Genomic DNA, 25259 nt, shown 5'->3' with positions numbered 1-25259 from the left:
CTTAGTGAATAGACTACTTTCGCCGCACAAAAATGTCGTATTTCAAGAACAGCGCGCTCTCATTGATCTTTGCTGGCGCCTCACTTACGGTAACGTGCTATTCACGAACCAGCATGCGCCTAAATGTAGTGCCGTACTACATGTAACGCCATAGGCTAAAAATAACCAAGGCAGGCCCATCCTCCCCCTGCTCCTCCTCTTCCTCTCTCATCATCCTCTTCCTTATGGAGGTCCCGCCTTTTGACGTAATCGCTTCTTTTCTTTGCTCAGTGTACACACAGATCTGTTTTTTCCCCCCCAGCTCATCCCCCCCCCTCTTTCATCTCAATATTTGTGCCCATCCGCTCAGCAGGCAGCTTCGCCACTCGGCCAGCCCGATCAACACTCAGTCCGAAGGGCCAGGGGACACAAAGGGGCAGTAGCCAGAGAGCAAGGGGGACAGGAAGCCGCTGACACCTATTCGCATACACAACACGGATACAAATATCTTTTTCTATCTTATATTTTTCAAATTTTGATCGCAAAATAACCGAGGAAGGCAGAGAGATCGGACTGTCCGGCCCTCCCCACTTCCTATTGCCTGCATGTATTTACTGTCCCCAGGCTCCTGCTCAGCCCTTGCATACGGCAAGAAGCCAGGCCCACAAGGAGAGCAGCACAAGGCACAGCTACAGCAACAGCTTCTGATCCGGGGCAACAGCGCGCTGAATGCAGGTGAGACTCGTGGGGGCGAACGCCAGGGGGCGGTGCGGGGCAGCGCTTTGTCTTGGCATGGCCCTGCCACATGCATGTGTGTATGCACATGTGACACACGATCGTGGCCCAGGTAGCCATCCTTATTCTAGCCAGTCTGTTTCGAGTTCTGAATGTAGACCCGGGACGGGGAATGCAGGTATGAGAACGGCACTCGTTTGCTTAGTGCGTGGTTATTTCCACTTAGATCTTCCTTTGTTGCATTGTTCGTCTTTTGGTCTTTTTGAGGCCATATTATACCCCATACTCGCCCCTCGTAGTGGCCTGAGAGCGAATGGGGGGGGGCAGTTATTTTGCTGGGCCATGCTCTTTTGTGGGCAGATCCCAGCTTCTCCTTAATGTTGCAATGTATATTTACCTCCCCTCCTGTTAATATGCAGCTCTTACGCAACAGCTTCGATTGGATCTGTTTGCAATAATGTATACACCCCATACCTGCCCTTGGGCCTTGTGACATCATATTCCATGTTTACTTAGGCACTTAGTCCATTAGCAGGGGTTTTCTTTCTCAGTCTTTGCTGACCACAGTTCTTCCATGCACTCCGTTCCCTGCCTGCGGCTTGGTCTTCGTCTTTCCTTCTTTCCTCCCTCTCTGGCCTTTCTTTGTTTCCGATATCTGCTCTCCGGAAAAGGCTTTTGACTTAATATCACTTTAAAGCTTTGTCGTTGTGTTTTTGTTAAGAAAAAGAAACACGCGCTTGGGTATAAACGAATGCCACAAAGTGAATTTACGTACCTTACGTGGTACGCACGTCAGCGCCTCGTAATTTTAATTACGGAGGAAACTTGATTTAGACTGCTTGTCTTTAGCCGCCAGGCTGTCAACAACAGTCCACATTTGTGTAGGTATAATAAATATGTGCGTAAATTAAGAAGCTAAAGTTGACCAGGCGTTGTGTATGTGAAGTTATAGTATACTTAAGTGATGTACACATCTTTACTTCATCCCATAGGCCTTGATTTCTGTATTCTTTGTTTTGTGTTATTTATTGTGTGTTTTGTGCTCATTGACGTTAAAGAAATACAAAAGTGTCGGTATCTGGCAATAACATCTCGCCGCAACTATTATCCACCAGCCCAAACACGTACGTGTTTACTTTTAGTTTTCGCGTGTGTATTTCCTGAAGTTCAGATGTACAAAAAAAAAACCCAACAAAGTATTCTTCGTTCTTTGTGCCGTGTCGAGTGCTTTGGTGATTGCACAACCGCAGTGCTTATTGCTGTATGTACATATAATCACATGAGACATGTATGTGGGAGCTGTAGGAAGGAAGGAGGAGGAGGCAGATATACACAGAGCCGAGGCCTACAAAGAAAGAGAGAAAAAGCAACACAACCAGCAGGAGAGCTCATGCTTTCTTTTATTATATAATATATATTTTTTTATACTTGTGTGTACAGTCCGCTGCTTGAGTGTTTAAGTTGGGTTTGTCCCGTAAGACCTGGTATTTCTGGATCTCTTGCTCTTTTGAGTTGTTTTTGTCGGTCTGAGGAGTCACAGGCTGCAGATGTATGCAATATGAGGAAAAGCCCAACACGGTCTGACCTTTTCATTTTTGTTTTTTCTTCCCTTCCTCAAGATGGCTGTGACTCATAACGTGAGAAAGTATCGTTACACGCACTGTGTGTATACATGTTGTATATCGTACACAACAACCATCTTTTCCACCATGCTTTACATGTTGAGGCTGGTTAAAATTGCCCCTGTGTTCTGAAAGTTAAGTAAAAGGCTAGTACAAGAGTTTTAAACTTATTACACGTTTCCCAATACATACCGTCTTATGTGTTAAACTTTTTCCATTAGTGTATAAATATGTTAAATACATTTTCCTGTTTTTTATACATATACCATTATCCACACACTTGTACACGTGTGTATATATATATATATATATATATATATATATATATATATATATATATATATATATGTATGTGTGTGTGTATTATAACTTTTTTTATTCAATTAACTTTTTTTTTCTTTGAGTTTTGGCTTTGTTTTTTTTCTTAAAGTACTCCTCTTTTTTTTTTTTTTTTTTTTTTTTTTTTTAAAGGGAACTGTTTGGTTTTGTACAACCAGAAGGGAAATGCACAAAAAAATTCTTTACTTTCTTGGCTGAATAGTTTTTTTTTTTATAGAAACATCTGCATGCATCGTGTACACATAAGTGGATTGTATAGCCAAGGGTTGTCCATTTCCAGCTCACACCTATCTGTTTACTCCCGATACATCGGAGGCTAGTAATAAAAGGTGGGTGTGTGGAATTCTTATTGCCATAGCAACCAATGGACTGGTCCAGTCAGCATCAACACCTCATGGAATGCTTTCATAAAACCCCATTTAACCAGTTATACATGGCCCCCTTTGGGTGAATTTTGAAGATACATAAAACGTGTGATACCATTTCAAGCATGACGGGTGCGCTTGGTGCTTTTATCTATTTGTGCTTTGGACAGATGTCTTGGTCAGCTTTGAACAATAAGACACTGTTTCATCTTCTGTATATCTCACAGGGATCTCAGATTTAAGATCGTTATATATCAGCAATTTCTGCAGATGGTGTCCATTTAGTACTTCAACAATATCTAAACGAATGCCATGCTTGGAACGGTTCTGGTTTCATAACCTGAAGGAGCAGCATGTGCCGCAACTTTGGGTTGCCTTTTTTGGGTACAGTAGATTGGATTACAAATAAAGTGAGTCGGGACATGACCAGAAATGGCACCTCTTCATGTGTTGACATCACCTGCCAATTCATTGTTGGCAAATAGAAAATGTACAGATATACATGGGGTTCAAATCTAATTTGGGAGTGTCCGTCCTAGTTTGTATGTCGCTTTACATATTTGATTGGATTGAATATTTTTTCCCCTCAGTGTCTGAAGGAAGACTACCAATATTGCTTTAGTAAGCAGATTCCACAATATAAATAGGTTTTATGTTTTTGGTAAATAGCTGCTTGTTTTGTGGCGATTTCGACTCCGCACATGTAAGAAAATTGAGTTATTTTGACACGATGGACATCGTGAAAGAGTTGACAAAAGGCGATGAAGACAATGAGCAGATGGAGTACATCGTAGAACCTTGCATCTTGCATCTTACTTCTTATTCCTTATGGACATGGTCTAGACATGTCTCGCTCTGTCCCGGGAGCCATGGATACTAAATGACACATTTCCCATACTTCAGGAAATATCTGTTCTTATGGGCCTGGTTAGTGGAGAAGGCCTTGTGGAATGTTTTGAGAAAGTAAACCAGGATGAGGATGTCTCTAGTCACTAATTATCTTAGGAAGTTCTCACTCAACAGAAGTGTGTGTGTGTGTGTGTGTGTGTGTGTGTGTACCTACCTAGAAATGTCCATGTGATTTGTTTGGAGTAAGGGTTAAAAAGCAAAGTATCTAAAGCCCTGGGAGCATGTAGAGATAATCAGAATTTGATCATCAGTCCTACAAAAAGGTTACTTGGCAAAGCTTTCATCTGAGTGCACAACAAATGGAATCTTATCTTGGTAGTTGCGTAACTCCTTGGGCGCAGTCTAGCTTCTGTTTAGGGCCTGTTGTCCCCGAGGTTAAGCTACTAGTGCATAAATACTAAACAAAACACTTAGCTATAGGGCTGCCTGTTCACTTATGAAGATTTAAGAACACCACAATATATAAACAGAACTTAGGAGCCCTCTTGCTCTGTGGTGTCTTAAGTCTCGTATTTCAGGGCTGTTTACTAGCTAACCATAAGAAGGCCTCGGGCCAGGCAAAGCAGGCCTTGCATTATAAGGCTAATGAGAGGAAAGCCATGTATGTAGTCGTGAACGGTGCTTTATGTATCCCTTATTGCGTTTTGAAATGGTATCATTATGTAAGAAGCAGTTCGTATTACCAGTTAATTGCTGCCAGCGTATGAATGTTGGCTGTATACATCTGCACGTGCTTACACTAGTAACTGCGCTCGTAGAATGCAGTGGAAGGCACGCGAAACGCAAATATACATTTTATCCGTGCAAGCATTTCCTATGTCAACAGTGCAGTATATAAACGTTTATTGCCGGCCTTGGTATTTTACGTAATGGCTTTTTGAAGTAACTTACTTCCATTTAAATAAGGACTGGTTGGTACCTTCTGATAAGGTGTTGATGTGCCCAACTAAACCTCCTATGTAGACATGTAGAGGAGAACTCTCTTGGGTTCTGCTGATCACATCTGTGCCTTTATCAGCTTGATCTGTTAAACTATAGCACGTGAAAGACAAATGTTTGCTTTCCAAAGACCGTTTAAAAATAACATTTGTGTTTCTGTGAATGTTGGAAGTGTTTTTGTATTGTTCACAGGGAATCGTGGTAGTTCTTTATGCTTGAGTTCTTTGTTGGGAATAGATCCGGAGTGTACCTCTGCTGCCAATTTCTATACGTTTTTAAGGATACATAGGGTGATTTATAAAGTTTTTTTTTTTTTTTTTTTTTATTGGAATAGGGGGAAAGAAGCTGAGTAGTAACTTGGAGATGCTAAATGGAGCCGTGAACTGGTGTTCTTTCCATCTGGCTGATGCTATAATTGAAGCTTCAGGGACACAGATGAGCCATTGATCCAGCCATTAGTGATATCAATACGTGGCCTGTATAGATTTTTGTGGTTCCAATGCATGCTCCTGATTCATTTTTTGTTGTGTATATATTATACCAAAACATTTTAACATCTAATCATGGCTTCCATGCTTGACCAAGTGATAAACAGGCCGTTCCGTTTCTTGCTCACAGGCTGTATACACTTTACACAAACGCTGGTTTCCAACACAATTCATATTTCCCGTTAAATGTGCTAAACATCAGAACTCCGGAACCAGTTGTGCTGCAATTTAAAACAAAATATATCATTAATGACCCCATTTTCTTATGTTTTGCCCTCGTTCCTTCTCTCTGAGTTATTGAGAAGGAGTCACTCCCTCTTAATGATATCCACACCCTCTGGCTCTTAAAGAAATTTCAAGGTCACCAGTTTACACGGGTTTTTCTTGTATATCTGGCTGCCGTGCATTTTAGTAACACGTGCCTGCGTTTATGCAGTAGCTGGATTCTCTTGTGAGTTTGTTTTTAAAGGAGCTCCTGCCGTCTGTTTTTGATCCTGATTTATCATGGATGGTACCAATGTGTGCTGGCTGCTCACCAGTTGACTAAACCACACGTTTTCACAGCCATTTGTGTATTTCTCAGACAGATTTTTAAGCTGATTATTCATAATGAACATAGTATGAAATACAGTAGGTAACATTGCGAAGTCACAAAGTTTATGATCTCTATAGAAATAGATGTTCTCAAGCTTCTACATTCTGGCTTGGTGATCAATTTATTTGTAGATGATTATTAACGCTATATTTTTCTATGCTCACGTCACTCTAATTCATGTTCAATATGCCTTTTATTGCGTTAAAGGCATTTAGTTAACGAAGTTATCAATAGACATCCATGTCGTATAACTCCACCCCAGAATGCTTCTAGTAAAACATGGGGGCTACTACAATATGCTTCTTGCACATGCTCAGTGGAACTCCCATGCTAGTGATTAGATCCATGTCTGAATGCTATCTAAACACCAGTGTAGCCCACATGTGGTTGGCTGCTGCTTCAGTGACTACAGTGAGTGCTACTGAGCATGTGCAGGTAGAGATGCTTCCTGGGTTCGGTTCTGTAGAGGCTGCTGGGAGGACTTAAATGGGGAAAAAACCCAGTAACTAAGAAGTGTATTAATACAATGACCAATTGTAAGTCTCTAACACACAAGGAAGTGAAAGGGTGCCTATAAACTGCAGCTTCTTTATGTTTAAATGGCCATTGCACTCCCAGGTGTGGGCTTAACCGTTTGTTGCACATGCCTCTAGTTACAGGTAAGCTTTTTGCAGTTTGGTCCCTAAATACTGAGTCGCACAGATCGTAGCGTTCGGCTTTCACTGTTGGTATACAGCGTGTAGTGTCTCTTAATTGCCATGTTTTACCCCCTTTTGCGGGGCAATATTTATTGTCGAAGGACAACTTTGGCTATCTGGAGTCTGACAACACAGCAGCTGCGAGACGCCGTCATTTGGTATGTTTACACAGGCTGAAAATGGCCTTAATTCTTGATCACATGCTAGTTGGAATTGCTCCGTCGAGAGAACGTCGGAAGAGTGAGGCAGATACTCTTATTTATATAGAAGCAAGGGAAACTGACCTGTGGAGAGACGGCACCAAGACAAAAAAGGTGGTTAGGATGCCAGCAGCTCTTCTTACAGTTCAGTACACTGGTTTTCTGCAAACAGCTGTCAGGGTTATTGAAGAGACGTCATCGGTACAGGATTTATTGCCTTGCCACGTCAAAGCCGTATTGTCCTTTACCAGGATCACATGGACTGCAATTTCGAACTGCCCTGATTATCTCTTTTCAGTACAGTTCTGCTTTAGAGAGAACCTAGGACTTGTTACGGGGAAGGAGGCTTGTCTGTTAGCAGCCAGCACAATGCTCTCTGTAGTATTATGGATTAACACGTTATTAATGGCGTGCGTGGGCAGAGTGACTTGGCGTAGCTCGGGGCTCCGATGACGTCATGACATTTGATAAAATGCAGCCAACAAAGGACACTAAAGCAGGACCTGGTGGTCTGCCCTTGTTGACGACAAAATCTGTTTGTGGTTTCTTGGATTGTGTGTTTACATGTGTTCGGAAATTCTCGACCCCGTATTACCCGTTAAAGAGACAACTTGTACATTTGTATAATCTAACATTATTTTGCTGTTTATTGGGATGCCGTGGGTGCTAGGAACAACGTATTTGCCCAGAGTGTCAGTCTTTGGGAGTAGTGTTATGATCTGAAGGCCTTAAGAAGTCTTATTAAAGCATAAGGCTGTGTACCGGAAAGCTGAATGATTCCATTAGAATATATTTCTATACAATTATTCAAATCCCTGTCAAAATTATTTAATGCAGGCCACCTTCCTGCATCTATTGAATGTGTAAAAACTCATTTACGGAACAGCCGCCGAGCCTGCTGGCCTTCACAAACCCCATAACCTCCAGATCTCTCTTGCCGGCTGCTTCTTGTCTATTCCCATGCCTGTCAAGGCAAGGGGATGCGTTATGGTTGTCAACGTTTTAATATTGTAGCAGAAATACTATATCCTCTGTTTAGCATATCGCTGAATGTGTAACCAGGTGCCTTGTTGATGTAGCTCAAATGTCAGAATCTAATGAGGATTGGAACATACCATTATTACACTATAAAGGATATGAAGCTCTACCTCACCCTCTCCCCTCAAAATGTGTATATTCTGTGTTATTGCACTATACAGATAATAGACACATGTACAGTAACATGGGTTAGTTAACAAGCCATATGAACATGTCACAGACCGCCATCATCTGTTAATGTTCTGCTCGTTAATCCAGAAGACCACCGTTTATTTTTGGAAACATTACCATCAATGTTGAAGTAAACAAAGTTATTGTGGGCTGTCTTCCTGTAGTATAATTGTCTTATAAGGTGGGAAGACAACAGAACATGTAGAACAGGAACATGCTTTTATTTGATTTCAATTTACCTTTCATAAACAATGTCGTTCTTTCATGCCAGCACCCAAAGGTGTGCCCCATTCTTGGAATGATCCATGTTAGGTGTACTCCGTCCGTAGCTTTCATAAAGTGTCGGTAATGTGCATAAGGCGATGTATTCACTTGGTACAAAGGGACTTTAGACTGTTCCCCTGTTGGCATGGCTTTTGATTTTTATGGGGACGCCAGAGACGGGTTGCTCAGCTGGTTTCACCAGTTAACTTCTGTTTTTTTAAGAACTGAAGCTTGTGCAGTGCATTTGTTTCAGACCTAAATCTGTTTGCTCACCTCCTGGTGACAATCACACCTTCGTGTGTACTAAATCTAGATCTTGAGTAGGCTTATTTTTATTCGAAGGAACTATGCTGCAGATATGTTAACCCTAAAACAAGCAGAGCTTCGGCCTTCTTAAAGTGCAGTCAAGTTGGGTTGGTAATCTTTCCGTTCCTGGCTATGCTAGCACTTGGTGTGTGAGAGGCGATGTGGCAGACAAACAGGACCTGGTCTATGGGGGTATTGAGCGAGATGGACAGATATAGATATATAGAGATAAATAGATGCTGTTGCTGGGTCTGCAAATATTGATGGGTGGGTAGACTACATGCCTTTGTAGACTGACGTACCTTTTGCGATACCCACACAAGGATTAAGGGTAAGGACTTATTGTCCAGCAGATGGCAGTATTTGTTTACACTTGCTAGCCGGAGCAGCTTCCGGGTAAGATTACTTTACCTATACATTTTGCTAGTAAAGCATTTAGCGTAGCCCCCTCCATTGTAACATCTGCCTTTTTCCCTGTCTTTGCACTTGTTAGTGAACAATTGTATATTACTATCATTTTCACCTTTTCATAGAATGTGAGAGAAGAAATGAATTGGAATATGTTGATTGAATAAAACTTTAAAAACATTTCAATCGGTGTGTAACTCATCATTTAGAGTCTCTTTATACCGGACCGTGTTAAGGATTGAGATACATATGTATTAAATCCCCCCCGTTTTTTTTTTTTTTTTTTGTACCGGTGTTTTTGGTTTTTCTGTTTTACAAGTTGACCGTCATACAAGCAGGCAAATTGATGGCTGCTGTTGGCCATTAAGTTTGTCTGATTTAAATCCCATACTTACCTTTGCTTTATTTATATATATTTTTTTTATTTTTTCTATATATTTCAAGATTCCAACAGCACACGCCAAAAAGGCTGGGGGCAGGAGGCCGGCTATTTTACCAAGGTAAAAATCATAACTTTTTGGGGTGCCATTTCACTTAATATCTATAGAAGCACATATGCTGTGTTCACAAGGGTGTTTTTTTTTGGGGGGGGGTTATGTTTTATTTTTTATGGTCGTTTGAATCTGGGTGCCAATTTCCTGGTCTCTTTTTTGGTGTTTGGGATAAGATCCTTTTTCATTTACTTTTCTGGCTTCTATGAAAGATGTCTTCTCTCCACCACCCTTGAAAGAAATAATTTAGGATATACTCTTGGCCAGCTGCTTTAGGCACTCTGTTGTGCCACCAGTGTTTCCGAGATCCAGGGTTCAACGTTTAAAATCTAGACATGCACACTTTAAACTCGCAGCTGTTTTCAATACAAAATACATTCCACAGTTGCAATGAAATAACTTTGGTTTGTGTATTCAGTGTTATCCTACATCAGACCTGCTGGATCGTAGCTCAATGCCTTGTTCAAGTAGTAAGGTTGCTGTAGCAGTGTGTTTTTTCTGCTTTTGTGCATGTAACGATATCAAACGGTCTCAAATTGCATTCCTACACACATTGCCAGAACATGTGTTCCTGCATACTTACTATGAGCGTGTGGTTACCTTCCCAATGAGGGCGTCTACTTAGATTCCAACATGGCAACTGTGAAGATAATATCCATTTCTCTATTCTGTCATTGTACCGTATTTGCTCGATTATAAGACGAGGTTTTTTTCAGAGCAAATGCTCTGAAAAATACCCCTCGTCTTCTAATCGGGGTCGTCTTCTAATCAGACCTCAAATAGAGGTCTGATTAGGAGACTAAGATCCTCCTGTCTCAAAAGCCCCCCCCCCATCATACACACACTTACCGGTGCTTCCTGCTGTATTGCCGGGGTAGCGGGTTGACGTCTACGCGATTCACGTAGACAACGTCCGCTGCAGCCGGAAGGAGGTGTGGCTAGCAGCGGGGGTTGTCTGCGTCAGTCACGTAGACCTTCCCCGACTGTCAGAGATCAGAGTTCCCCGCACCGGTGCCGGGAACTCTGATCTCTGACAGCCGGGGAAAGTATACGCGACGGACGCAGACAACCCCCGCTGCCAACTCCACCTCCTTCCGGCTGCAGCGGAAGGCGATGTCAACCCGCTGCCCCGGCTGGAAGCACCGGTGAGAGGGGGGGGAGAGAAAGAGTGTGTGTGTTAGTTAAATGGGGGTATAGGGGGTGTGTGTGTGTTAAATGGGGGCATAGGGCATTTCTGGAGTGGCGTTAAGGGGGCATTTAATAGAGCACTCTGCCTCCTGAAATGCCTTATACCTCCCTATATGCCACTCTGCCCCATAATATGCCTTTTAACCCCCTAAATGCCAGAGTGGCATATAGGGGTATAAGGCATTTCTGGAGGCAGAGTGCTCTATACAATTCCTTTTAACTCCCTTAATGCCACTCTGCCTCCTGAAATGCATTATACCTCCCTATATGCCACTCTGCCCCATAATATGCATTTTAACCCCCTAAATGCCAGAATGGGATATAGGGGTATAAGGCATTTCTGGAGGCAGAGTGGCACAGTGGCATATAGAGGGTTAAAAGGCATATCATGGGCCACAGTGCCATATTGGAGTGGCAAGCCTGGGGGCAGATGTGCGTAACTGGGGGACAGGTTGGAAAATACAAGAAATAAAAACAAAAAAAAATATTTTTCTCAATCATAGCTTTTATTAAAAAAAATAGCTTACATGAATTAACATTTACTGGTAAAACTTTTTTCCTTTAGGGTCGTCTTATATTCAGGCTTTTTCTTTTTTCCTAAGTTAATATTCAGATTTGGTCTTATAATCGAGCAAATACGGTATTTATTTTCCTACAAGTTACATTCAATTTGCTAGGTTTGTGTAAATCTTAAACATCCACAACTTTTCTTTTTTTTTTTTAACATTTCAACAGCAGTTATTTTGCATCTGTCTGTCCTTTCTATGTCATCTGTCATCAGAAGGGGTTGTTTATCCATAGTCTTTTAGGCAGGGACGAGAAATACAGGTAACATTCACTATGGAAGGGATGTTATGCCTTGGATACTGGTTTAAGTGCCTAATTTACCTTCTCTCCCTTGGATTTTTTTTTTTTTAATTTGATAAATGTTGTGTTTTGGCTCTCACTCTACATCCTCCATGTGTGAGATTCAGTTCCTCTTGTGCCTTGGCTTGGTTTTTATCGGCCCCTTGGCTGTTCTACCAATTCATGGATTGGTGTGATGCCAGAGACAGGACATGGCTCTCAATTGGCATTTCCTAATGAGTTCCTGAATGCAAAACATGTGGTTTGAACATGGTTTCAGAACCGATAGTGGCTGAACCTTATCTTTATTTTGCATTATTACTGATGTTCCACAGTGCTGTCTGCTGGGTAAATAGGACATAAAATAGCACATGACTTAACTTGGTTTATTGGAAATAATAGTCTAGGAGGGCCATGCCTGGTATGAACTTGCGAGTCCAAAGCACTAGTGTCGGAGAAGAACCGGACCGGTGTTTATGTGTAAACCATGTGCCATTTGAACTTTCTACATGGATTTCATGGTTTTAATTCTTTCAAGCCTTCACATTCCCAGTTAGTTTAAAAACCTTTTTTTTTTTCCCCTGAAACATCTTTCTGACCCTCACTTAAACAACTCAACATAATTAATGGTAGCAAAGCATCAAGCCTTAAACCTTTGTGTGGACGTACGTTTACTTATTATTCAACATAGTGTATGAAGTCAAACTTATCACCTGTTGAGTGAAGGCTATTAAAGGCATGTCTAGTTTCAGAACTCTCAAACGTCCTACTTGTGTGATGTAATTCTAGTGCGATCATCACTGAAGTATCATTGGAAACTGACATTTTATTTTGTGTACTTTCAGACTAACAGGGATGCCAAAAGAAAAATATGACCCTCCTGATCCTCGCAGAATTTATACCATCATGTCGGCAGAGGAGGTGGCCAACGGGAAGAAGTCTCACTGGGATGAATTGGAGATTTCTGGTAGGTTGGGTTTCATGCATTTTACCCTCCCCAGACTCCTTGTATACAAATGCTGCAGTTCACAGAAAGTAAACCTCTACAAGGTTGTAGGTCGACCAGTCGCTGTCCCCATAGGCCACAGAGCCACGAACGGTTCAACTCACAACCCCAACCACTCACTACTACCAAGTTTTTTTTTTTGTTTTTTTTTTTTGTTTTTTTTAAGGCCTTTGCTATTGGAGGCTTGCTCAATCCCCTAGATCATACTCTTATTTATCTTATTTGCCACACAGTATCCATAGTCAAACAGAAAAATGGGAGCATGCAGTCCCTGAAAGCTGTGAGTTTGGTTTAGAGCACAGAGAGGATTTTTGCTTGGCGCAAACATAACATTTAATCAGATTGTATTAAAAAAAAATAGATGCCATACAACAGTTTGTAGCCAGACTGTGAAATTAGATTTGTTATATAAGGCAAAAAGTGCTGAAAATGAACCAGGTGAGAAATAGTTCTTTTGGTAGCCATTTTTAAAATTGTACTTCCAATTATAGTTGTGTAATTTTTTTTTATTTTTTTTAACCTGTCTTTCAGGTAGGGTGCGGAGCTTGAGTCAGTCGCTCTGGTCCCTGACACACTTGACTGTGCTACACCTCAGTGATAATAACCTCTCTCGTATTCCACCTGATATTGCCAAGCTCCACAATCTGGTTTATTTGGACCTTTCCTCCAATAAACTCAGAAGTTTACCAGCAGAGCTAGGGAATGTAGTGTCTCTCAGGTGAGCCCGTACAACATAGAATGATGCCTATGGAACACAGTGAGTGTGTGTGTGTGAGTGAATGATGGCATAAAAGGAGATACCAGGAATGTATGAGACATGTTTTCTAGGAACAATGTGCAGCTAAACATGTAACTTGCCTTCGAGCGGGTAACCTCTTTGGGGTCAAAGGAAAAGGGGTCTGTCTGAATAGTATGACACCTCCATGTTCTCACATCAGCATATTAATAGACCTGGCATACAGTGAGGCTGTGGAATGACTTCCTTGCTTTATACATATTGCTAAATGACCTGACCATTAAATAACGAATACATGGATGATCCGTATAGTGAACTAATAAACACAAGCCTATTGCGAACAAAACTTCTTTGGGGAGAAAACCTGTACTTACGGCTGTATATTTGGAATCACTCATTGTATATGTTTTTTCTTTTTCAGGGAATTGCTTTTAAATAACAATCTGTTACGGGTTTTACCTTATGAACTGGGGCGGTTGTTTAGGCTTCAGAACCTGGGGTTAAAAGGTAAGAACTGCATTTTGTCCCGCAACTTTCGCTATAGACGGTACTCGGGCATTTGTCTCTAACTGCTCTGCTGCATCCTGCAGGTAATCCTTTATCACAGGACATCCTCAGTCTCTATCAAGAACCAGATGGTATCCGAAAGCTACTGAATTACATGCTTGACAATCTTGCAGGTATACACACTTCTAATATTTTTGATGCTAGATATTGCCTTTCTGGAAAAGCACACCATAGACTAAATCCATTTTGCCTCTGCAACCCTTCAACTCATACTCATGGCTATGTGGGGGTCTCAGCCTGGTAAGAGGTACCTGTTATGCCTGCTCTATAGACTGAGTTCTGGTTTAAAAGTGCCCAACTATAGAACGTTCTGTGCTCTTGCTAATCTGTAAATATCCAGTCTTTAGTAATTGCCCAACTTCAACTGTCTAAAAACTGTCTGGTCTTTGTGTCCTCTGTGACCTTGGTACCCATTACCTGTTTGCATGCTGTACTATTTAAAAAGATAGCTGTTTTCCTGACCCTTCTCTTTCCTTTTTTTTAATGTTTCAGTTCATCCAGAACAGCTTCCTCAGAGGCCGTGGATTGCATTAAAAGAACGAGACCAAATTCTTCCCTCAGGTATCTTGACGTCTCGCTTTTTGTCTCTTGTGGAATTTGTTGATGGATTAAGAAAGCTCCTGGCATTTCTTTTGTGGCTTTTGAGCACTTTGTATCAAGTTGGCTTCTGTTAATGCTATTTTTTGGGGAATGCACATATTCTATGTACTGGAATCAGAGGAAAATTTCCCACAGCTATAAAACGCAAAGCCCTCAACCTTTATTAGTGTAAGCCACAATCATAACTGTTCTTTCCCCTTTTTTATGTGGATTTTTTTTTTGTTCTTTAAGATGTCAAGAATCCCCCTTTTTAAACAATCTGTTTATCTTGTAAATATTCACTTTTTTTAATCCCTAAAGGCTCCAACGACTGGGATGTTGGTAGCCAGCATAGCTGTTGGGAATAAAGTTTCCACTTCCAGTCCGCAGTAAACGTATGTTGGTGGAATCCCCAAACCCTATTTTTCATGCTTGTGTTCCATTTTGACTTTTTGGAAACCAAACCGATCGCATAATGGAAATTAAACGTTTAATCCTACGATTAATAGCATTAGCAGACCTGAAACAACCTTATGTGAAAAGATTAAGGCACGGAAAATAGCTGCAGCTGCCAGCCAGACTGACTGGAGCATTTTGCTTTACTTTGTCATCTAAATCTGGCACGTCATTTGTTTTTTTGTTTTCCTCTGCATAGTACAACAGCTATGTGTTGTATACGGTCTGCTGCATATCTGCGCACCAATTGTGTTTGGAGCCCTACAAAATACAAATCTGTAATTTCCTTATTAACCCCTTAATGACAAAGCCTGTACATGTACAGGCTCAAAATGCATTTTCAATGGGTTTAGGGACTACCCATTGTCCTTAAGGGGTTAATGAATGCTACTTTCCCACTGCTCTTGTAAAAGAGCGGGAAGCCACACCACGGAGTATGCTGAATTGTAGGATGGGAGACCTGCAGATGGTCGTTGCTGTTATCTGGCAATTTCGACATTGAGCTGTTGGGTCCGGTTTGACGGACCTATGGCTACATGTCATAGCTTTTGTGAGGTGCTAACTAAACGGTTCGAGTGCAGAACGTGTCCCATATTTGTCCAGTAGAGGGTAGCCTGAGTCAAAATTTAATGGAGGGGGGGTAGTTTATTTATGCATTTCCTTTATCACCACTGTAAACTTGCATATGGAGACCGTGTAGGCATCTGCTTGGCTTTTGTGCCAAGATGGGGGGTGGTTTTCTCAAGAATCTAGATTTAAGAAAAGGATCCTTATATATAGCTTTGTGAACCTACAACTTCTTCTGCGCACATAATTTTAATTTTTTTTTTTCTTTTTAGTTTCATTCACAGTAATGTGCTACAACGTATTGTGCGATAAATATGCTACTCGGCAGCTCTATGGCTACTGCCCTTCCTGGGCGCTAAACTGGGAGTACAGGAAGAAAGGAATCATGGATGAGATAGTCAGCTGTGATGCAGATATAATCAGTCTTCAGGTAAAGAATATTCGATTCTCTGCGATTCCATCGCAAGCACATGCGTTATGTGGTGTTCATAATTACAAAGGGTGTGCAAAGTGCCCTCCAACTGTCAGAGCACCACAACTCTTGTGACCAGATAGCTGGTGAGCTGCTGGACTTGCCTTATCTAGTTGTTGTATTTAGATGCGGTTAACAAAATGCTTATTGTCCTAGATTAGTAATGCATATATGATAGGAGTTATAAAATGGTGGTTGCCCCTTGTTCAGTTCATTTAGCTGGCTGTAGAATTCCACAAGGATGGCTGTTATGTTGTGAGAATGGCTGGGTATCAAAAATGGACCCTAATTTATCTGGGAAATATGCGATGCAGTTAAACTTAAAACAGACTTGTGTGGCTTATTAATATTTGGGGTACAATCATTTGATGGAATTGTGAAAAATCCAAAGCTCAGCTCCTTGTTTCTATCTTTTTTTTATTTGATTGATATCTTCCCCTCAAAAACTCCATGATGACTTACCATTTGTGTTTTAGGAAGTGGAAACCGAGCAATACTACGCCCTTTTCCTGCCAGCATTAAAGGAACGTGGATATGATGGCTTCTTCTCTCCAAAGTCACGTGCCAAAATAATGTCTGAACAAGAGCGGAAGCATGTAGATGGTTGTGCAATATTCTTCAGAACCGACAAGTAAGCCTAATGCATGCTGATAGGGATTTTTTTTTTTTTATCACTTGTGTAGACTGCATACTAAGCCTTGAACTCTAATGATGTGTACACTTCTTAGATTTTCTCTGGTGCAGAAGCACACGGTGGAATTTAACCAGGTGGCCATGGCAAATTCTGAAGGGTCAGAAGCCATGCTGAACAGGGTGATGACGAAGGACAACATAGGTGTTACGGTGCTGCTGGAGATCCACAAAGACCTTCCTGGGGGAGGTGAGCACTCATAGTGTATTAACCTACTCACTGATAGAGGAGCTCAAAGCAGGATGATAGCCGTTGATTTCCTATTATGCCAACTGTCTTAATAAATTTAACCAAAAACGTGGTAAATTACAATGCACAGACTAAAGCATATCCTATGTGTTTGGGTAAACTATTTAAATGAAGGTGCTGGCCATAACATTGTTGCTGGATTTGATCGCTGCTCCTCGAGACACAAATAGTCTACCGATTTTAATACATTTGAGTTTAAACTGATGCAGGTTTTTCATGTAGTGATACTATTGTATATTTGAGAACTGCAATTTGCCACCTAACCACTTGATGTGCGTTTTTGGGATTAAAGAATTTTAAGTGTTTTGTTTTTACGCCGTACAGGGATGAAGTCCCACCACTCAGAAAAGCAGCTGCTTATGGTCGCCAATGCCCATATGCACTGGGACCCAGAGTACTCGGACGTCAAGCTTATCCAGACCATGATGTTTGTTTCTGAGTTGAAAAGCATTATCGAGAAAGCGGCAATCCGGCCTGGGAGTCCCACACCGGACCCAAACTCTATCCCCTTTGTGTTGTGTGCGGATCTTAACTCCTTACCGGATTCAGGTAAAGCATGTGTGGATTTTCTTTGTGTGCAATAGATTTATAACGTTAGAAGCTCAACTGGCTGTAGTTGATTTCCTATGTTGCCCCCAATATGTTGGTAGCACATCTATTCCATTCTACTTTCCTTTTATGACCCTGTGCCTCCTCTTGTTAACTCTCCTCTTCCCTTGCTGCGTCAGGTGTTGTGGAATATCTGACAAACGGGGTTGTAGCTGACAATCACAAAGACTTTAAGGAGCTGCGCTACAATGAGTGTCTCACGAACTTCAGCTGCAACGGGAAGAACGGAACCCCAGATGGAAGAATTACGCATGGCTTCCAGCTAAGGAGCGCCTACGAAAACAACTTGATGCCTTACACCAATTACACCTTTGACTTTAAGGTAAGTCACAAACGCGTTCATAAAATTGGCTGCTACGGTAGGCGGTACATTGAAAATGTTATAAAAGTGCCGTTTTAAGGAGCATTTAATGTAATTCTCACTCTTAACTCCTTGTTAAGTTAATACACTAGTAATAAACTTTCCTTTAGTCAAGCATAAACTGTATTGTCACATTAATTTTTCCCCTTTTTTTTTGTTTTGTTTACAGGGTGTCATTGACTACATCTTCTATTCCAAGACACACATGGACGTGCTCGGCGTCCTGGGGCCTTTAGATCCTCAGTGGATGGCGGAAAATAACATCACCGGCTGCCCCCACCCCCATATTCCCTCTGACCACTTCTCACTGTTAACACAGCTGGAACTCCATCCTCCACTTCTGCCTCTTATGAACGGGGTACACCTGCCAAGCAGGAGGTAGTGTCGGCTTACACCTGGGCACTTGTTCTCATGGACCTGTACAGCTGTAAAAGCAAGTCCGTAGGAGTGAATTATGGCCAACCTTGAGCTGCATTCTCTCAGCTCCCCTTCAGTCAATGTCGTCGTTCTGCGTTTTTGTTGCAGGGAGGCAATTTTTGGCATTAGGGCTGGTACAAAATCTGTCCTCAACCCAACTGTTTAACTCTTTAAAAAAAATTCCATCTTACGAGTATGCCTAGTGGTTTCCTTTGACTTCTCACAAATGTAAAACTGCTCACCGCTTTCCTTTCTGGTTTAATTTCTGCCCAATGTTTGGTTGTCCTTTGCAGAGGGTGCTGTGCCACTTGGTTACACATCCTCTCCTTGGTCTTATCCAGCTCAGTAATGTATAACTTTGTACAGATCAAGCACAATTTGGCATATTGTTCCTTTATTTGTAGATCACCTAATGTTCCTTGAATGTATAAGTGAGGGTTGGCTAACATCATACTGTAGGATGACCACTTTTGTTTTGTGTTTTTAACTTTTATAATATGTGACACTTCATTGCCCCTGGGCTGTGAAAAGAACGAGAAACCCAAAGCTTCTTGTATTTTGGCACCTTGTAAATTTGCAACGTTTACGGTCTGATCGTGTTGCTTGCCCTTCTTGAACCTTTATGCCCCTTACGTTGAAAAGGCTTTCTTTGTGGACACATGAGGTCCTAATCCAGTTATTTTTAAACGAAAATGTGTATAGTCTACTTACAGGCAATAATTTTTGATGCTAGATTTCTCATTCATATTAGAGAAGATGTTCTGCAATAAATTGGAACACCCTGAATGGCCAAGATGGCAGGAGACAAAAAGCAGTTGAGCTTTTGCCACGTAACAGCAGCATTTTGGTGGTCCCTGGTTATCCTTATGGCGCCATGAAGCCAAAGATATACAATTTCTTATTTCTAATATCACCCTATATAATCCGTATTCTTGGTTTCATTGCCCCCACTTTTAATGGCTCTCTGCAATCCCTAAGCTTTAAAAAGTGCAGTAAAGGGACTTAATATAGTAGCATGTTCTGTCACTTTAAAAGTCTTGGTCAGTACATCAAGTTGCAGTAGATGAAATACTAAATTGTCTGTGTATATTCTTACAGGCCTTGTTGACTTGCCTGGTTATGAAGGGGTACATGGAAACTTGATGGGGTTATTTCGTTATGGTGAGTGATAGGCGGCATTACACTGCCTTGGGAGGCTCTTTAGGTGGAAACATCATTGTGGGTTTTTTTCTTCTCTGCTGCTACCTTTTTTATGGTGTCTGACTTTTTTTAAAAAAAAAATCAATGCACTTTACTGCTTCATACCTCCCATTATGATCATCTTACGTGAGCCTTTTTTAATATGGCATCAATTTTCGAATGAAATGTCTCAAGCTGTTAAAGGGAACCATGTTCAGCATGTGTAATTAAATCCTAAAAGATATAAATGCTGCTGTTGCTTTGGGATAACATGTTTTCGTTTTTAATGATCTTCTGTCTGCCAAGGTTTTCAGGGGATGGAAAAGTGTCACAAAGGGTTGGTAGTTTTTGGCCAGATGTGAAGGTAATGCATAAAAAGAATAGATCGCTTTTTGCATTTACCTTTTCTCCAAAATTCCGTAAGTGCCTCTGTGAATGCAGAGGTAACAGGTTCCTCTCTTGAAATCTCACTCAAGACCTACCCGCAGTTTACAATAACAAGTAAAAAAAAAAAAATGCTGAAAATGCTTTTCAACCCCGAATTAAGGCTTAGCTGCGAACCAATGGCGGAGTTAACATTCTCAGGTATACGTGTGGCAAAACACAGGACAATATTCAACTTGACATTTCACACCCTACCAATGATTGACTTAAGCGCCTACCACCAGAGCGCACACGGTGGCATCCCGTAGGTTTTTGTTAGGTGCCCTTAGACATAAATGTCAAACTTTTTTTAACTTCCTGTTATCGAAAATTTCATGAAAAAGTTTGATCTGTGTGATCATTATTCAAAAACAGCAATGCACACAAGGTTGGCCAAAGAAATTGAATTTTAAATTTAACATTAAATCCACCTGCTTAAAGAAAAATACAGTAACTTACCTGTTTTGATCGTTCCCAATGCTTGTTGGCAATGACAGCATGGATGCCATCTGTAATGATGTGAACGATATGTAGAAGACATGAAAACCTGAAATGTTAGAATAGTCACCAAAATCAATGTTCGAGAAGCCACGTTTGGTGGCTAGCCTAACCTCATCAGGTTAATTTATTTTTACGTTTTAATTTTGACAATGGTAAAAAAACGCCTCTGCGGGTGCCTGTAAAGTAACAAAGATTTACGAGAAGTTCTGCACCAAATTATGCATTTCAAATTTCAATCTCAGATGTCAAATGTCTTAAGACCATTGTCTTGAAACCTACACAACAGACACTTTTTTATTTCTGACCTGTGGGGCATCCTACAATATATCTGGGTTTTTTTTTCTTTTCTCAATTTGAAGTTGTAATTGAGAGTTTTTAAATTTAATGAAATGTAGTATGGCCTTTTTTTTTTATTTTTACAAGAAGTGTTTTACTCTTAACACAAGGAATTGTTTGTGCTCTGAAAATAAATTGTAAAATAAAAAATAAAGATTGTTTTTAAGTCCAATGAACCCCTTCATCACTACAAGTCAACACTATTTTTTGCTAGTCCTGTAGAAAAAGAAATAGTAATATTTTGGTTGCCAAAAGTTCTTTTTGTTTTGATCTGACCTCTTGGTTTGTCTAAACGTTCTGTCCAGTTGAGTATTAAAAAAAAAGCAGAAGTAATAAGAATTGTAATTTTTGCACAATTTGAGATTAATTTTTGTTCTGCTATGTATTGCAGAATTTTTCAAACTTGGCTTCTACCTGCAGCTGTAATGTAAACTTGATTCCGGGCTAATCTTCCTGTTAAGGTTTGGAAAATTTTGTGATGCTGGTATTAAAATCTGTTTTATATCGGATGTATTTTATACAGGCAACATTTTGATAAATTGTTTTTGACAGTGATTACTTGAATTTGTTCAAATACCTTGTTTCTTAATGCTCCTGCTTTTTTTCCCCCCCTTTACATGCTTTTAGCCAAAAGGCAAGTAGTAAAATTGTTTAAATGGTCTGCTTAAGCAATTAAACTTCTCATCTACAAAATAGTTGGTTTCCAAATTACTGGTTAGTACACAAACCTTCTGAATCTTGCCCCCCCCCCCATGTAGGCTTTCACAGCTCTTCGGGAATGGAGTTAATATTGACAGATCCAATCTACAATATTGGTCAATTGTAAAGCCAAGACTTTATATTTGGTATACCAGGTGATCAAAGCGTTTCAACACCTTAACTTAGATTTCACTATGTGTGAAAGGGCTGAATATATGTAACTTTTTAACTAAATATTGTACATTTAGCATCAGAAGCTATCCATGGTTGGCCTTTCGTAATGCATAACGAAGTCTATAAGTTGAAATGTTCCAACTCTCCTGATTTGATTTTAATGCACATGCTTATGAGTAAACAGACTAGCAAACATACAGATGCAGTTCCTCCCCTCCTTCCTACCTGTCGCAAAAGGAGAAATTCTTCCTGTGCTTTAACCGGCTTCTGTTGGGAGATTAGACAATAAGGATGTTTTTGTACCATTTTGCCCTCTGCCTCCTGTAATGTCTGGGAAGGAATTATCTTCCCTGCTTCATCAAATAATGCAATACAATATTGAGCAACAGATCCACGAATATGATCCAGATGGGTGGTTGGGAGGCCTTTTTTCCCCCCTATCCTGATACATATGTATATTTTAGCTTCATGTTTTCAAGGTGATATGTAATAAAACTGAAAATGAAACTATGCCATGTGCATCCTACAATATATTTTGTCAAGGTTTGGAAGATGTATCTAGCTGTTAGATAGGACTATCCTGCAGCACCCTCAGGGCCTGCCTAATTACTGGAATTGCATTTTCAATAGCATATTCGCCCAGATATCTTGTTTCACAATTATCTGGCGTCGTGTTTTAAACCAGCAGCACTGCCTAAGAAAGCAGATAGAAAAAAACAAACAAACAAAAAAACCTAGCCCGAGTTTAAGGGTGACGGCTTTTTTTTTTAAAGTGATTTTATGTAATAAAGAAATGTATGAGATAGCTATTTTCTATTTTGTGTGTAATAAATTGGTTACATGTTTCTGTAATACAGTATAATCAAAACTGGCACAACATTGTCTTGAAATCACATTTTGCTATGGTTACCATGACTTCATCTCCAAGCATTAAACACGTTCGGCTCCTTTAGTACCTTGGAATTCTTTATCCATTTGTTTTATTATTTGGGCCGGTTGCATCCCCTCTTGTTCTTTATGTAGCTGTGACTTTTTTGATCAGGTTTCAGGGGTGCTCTGTTCTTGGTCCTAAAGATTCCTTATTTAGTAACTTTTATTTCATAACAATTATGGTTTTCAGGCTTTGAATAGAACACCGTGCTCATTATGTAGAACATGTTGATACAAAGTCTGCTTTGGGGGAGACCTTTTCTCTTTTCCCTTTTTAATACAGCTAGTTACCCCATGATTGTCTTTGTACCTCCTCTCAAAATAAATCCATGCCCGCTTTTTGTGCAAAATGTCCTCCTCATATGAGTGTTGAGGACTGGCTCCTTATACGAGAACCCAAATAAGGCAACAATATATATAAGGATCTCCTTGGGCTTTGTTCTGGAACGTCATGCCCCGAACTAACCCTATTCTCCATGTTAAAGACCTTTCACTATCATTTCTTTGCTTCATTCTGCTTGTTTTTTGTTTTTGTTGCGGCTAAAGTTCTGCGATAACATGAAACTATTGGGATTTGCAGTAAGCCGTGGAATACCCTTTAACATCATCAAGTGGCTTGCTAGAAGTAAAAATTGTGGCTAATCCTCATTCATTGTCGGTTGGATGTATGGCACGACTTTATCCGTATGTGCTGATGTGACCAAAACAGTTGCTTTTAGTAACACCAAACCCTATATTAACACGGCGAAAACCTAATTAAGAAGGTAAATCCTGTACCAGAATGCTTTCAACACAAAATTGAAATATCTATAGGGCTGGCTTAACTATGCATAACTACACATTACAGGGTTGAGACATGGGGAACCCTGACTTTATATCTTTAATTGCTTAATGAATATGCCCTGTTCACGTCTCTGTTCATTCTTTCCGGTTTCTTTATTGCTTTCCCTCTTGTCCACCGCTTCATTTTTTACACGCTCTGAATTGACAACCAAGTCAAACATACCATTAAGTATCTGTTTAGTACCTTGTTGAGAAAAAATAATCGACTACTTTTAATAAAGTCTTATAACTTGACTTTTTTAGATTTTTTTTTTTTTCTTCTGTCTCCTGACATTAAAATTATATATGCGCACTCATATTGGGGAATCCATTATTGTTTCAAGTTGCACAATCAGGTTTCTTTTTGTTAATTATTACGTGTGAATACTTTTCCCTCCCCAGTGTCTTGAACATCTGCTGTGTTCTTCCGTGTGCTTAAACCTAGTAGTGGTAAATTGTAGTGTATTAAGCTCAGGTGACTGTCAGGGACTTCTGTTATGATACAGTCACTGTTGGAGAATTCATTGTCTTAAATCTACAAACTTTGGGGCTTGAATCATCCAGCATTGAGAGCTGTTCAGACTGGCTGCAGGTTAGCAATTGAATGTATTAAAAATGGCTCCAAGGATTTGCAATTTTTTTTTGTTTTTGTATTCGAAATCGGGAGGGGGGGATAAAAAAAATTTTGTATTCAGTTTATGGATCGTTATGGTCTGCCTTTGTTGCCTGAGCTTACTACACCAAGGAGATCTTAAATTTTTTTCCCCTCTCGTCTTATAAAGCTTTGATGAAAGCAGTTTATAGATTTCTGTTTAAATATGGGAAAACGCCTAGCAGTTGATCAAAAAATGCTTTTATAGTTCGGAATGTACATCTCAACTGAAGTGATATCACCAGCCATTTTTAACTGTTTTTATTTTTATTAAATTGTGCAGTTATACACAATCTGGGTTGCACAGCTCACCTGAATTATTTTGGGCATATATATAGTGTTTTAAAAAAAATAAATAAGTGTTTGCTCTGGAGATTCCATGGTGTAACAAATGTGAACTATACGAAGTCCAGCCTAAAAGTCGCACTGTTTAGTCTTGCTTTCTAGACTTGTGGCAGCTGAAAATTGGTTGAAAAGTGCCGATAAACCTAAAACTACTATTCTGATGAATATATATTTTTTTTTTCTTCTGGAAATCGGGTACTGCTCACGCATACTGTATAGGGCTAAATATTTGCTTGTTTCCTTGTGTACTTTTTTTTTTCTTATTACCCCCATCTATGTAGGCAATAAATAGCCATTTTGCAACTGCATATTTTTTAATGTCTTTCTTGTGGTAATCTTAATTTCCTTTTTTTGGTTTGGGGGGGCTGTTATGTCCAATATTTTTAAGGTACAAGGTCTAATTTTGTTATTGAAAGCATACTAACAGTATTTTGAACAATGTGTTTTCCAAGTATAATTATATAATTTAGTTTGCATCCTTGTGTGGCCTGACTTGAACATATAACTAGCTCCACTTTCAAATCAAAATTTAAATTGTGAAAGGATTGTATATTGGACAAAGTGAGTAAACAGAAGAAAACTGTAAATGAAATCAATATTTGGTGGGACCACCCTTTGCCTTCAAAGCAATCAATTCTAGGTACACTTGCACACTGTTTTAAGGAACTTGGCAGGTAGGTTGTTCCAAACATCTTGCATAACTAACCACAGCTCTTCAGTGGATTTGAGCAGCCTCAGTTGCTTCTACCCCCCCCATAATGCCAGACAGATTTTGAGATCAAGGCTCTGTAGGTGCCACATGATCCCTTCCAGGACTCCTTGTGCTTTACACTGAAGATAGTTCAGTGTGAAGATGTTCACCCCCCAGTTCCTGTGTTTTCATGAATAGTTGAGTTTCTTGGCTTTG

The 25259-nt window shown here is 40.2% G+C and overlaps 1 protein-coding gene across 4 annotated transcripts; it reads left to right on the top strand.

Moving 5' to 3' along the window:
* The first annotated feature begins 319 nt into the window (after positions 1-319).
* Positions 320-19986, top strand: CNOT6L (CCR4-NOT transcription complex subunit 6 like). 4 transcript variants are annotated; one of them, XM_053461671.1, is made up of 13 exons: positions 320-714; positions 9501-9556; positions 12427-12552; positions 13123-13305; positions 13745-13830; positions 13914-14003; positions 14383-14451; positions 15765-15922; positions 16441-16595; positions 16693-16844; positions 17229-17453; positions 17633-17835; positions 18044-19986. In XM_053461671.1, exons 1-13 carry the CDS (start codon positions 709-711, stop codon positions 18254-18256), a joined length of 1722 nt encoding a protein of 573 aa, XP_053317646.1. In that variant the 5' UTR covers positions 320-708; the 3' UTR covers positions 18257-19986. The 4 variants fall into 4 exon arrangements, with proteins under 4 accessions (XP_053317646.1, XP_053317648.1, XP_053317647.1 ...); XM_053461672.1 differs by lacking the exon at positions 320-714 and adding an exon at positions 734-892; XM_053461673.1 differs by lacking the exon at positions 9501-9556.
* The last annotated feature ends 5273 nt before the right edge of the window (positions 19987-25259 follow it).

Source organism: Spea bombifrons, chromosome 1 (genome assembly GCF_027358695.1).
Source record: "Spea bombifrons isolate aSpeBom1 chromosome 1, aSpeBom1.2.pri, whole genome shotgun sequence".
Lineage (NCBI taxonomy): Eukaryota > Metazoa > Chordata > Amphibia > Anura > Pelobatidae > Spea > Spea bombifrons.
This window is presented reverse-complemented; position numbering and strand designations above follow the sequence as displayed.

Excerpts from the sequence above, each read along its gene's own strand:
- CNOT6L (XM_053461671.1), top strand. Across the intron at positions 12,553-13,122 it reads GAATTGGAGATTTCTGGTAG|GGTGCGGAGCTTGAGTCAGT; the intron begins GTTGGGTTTCAT and ends TCTTTCAGGTAG. Across the intron at positions 16,596-16,692 it reads ATATTCTTCAGAACCGACAA|ATTTTCTCTGGTGCAGAAGC; the intron begins GTAAGCCTAATG and ends TACACTTCTTAG.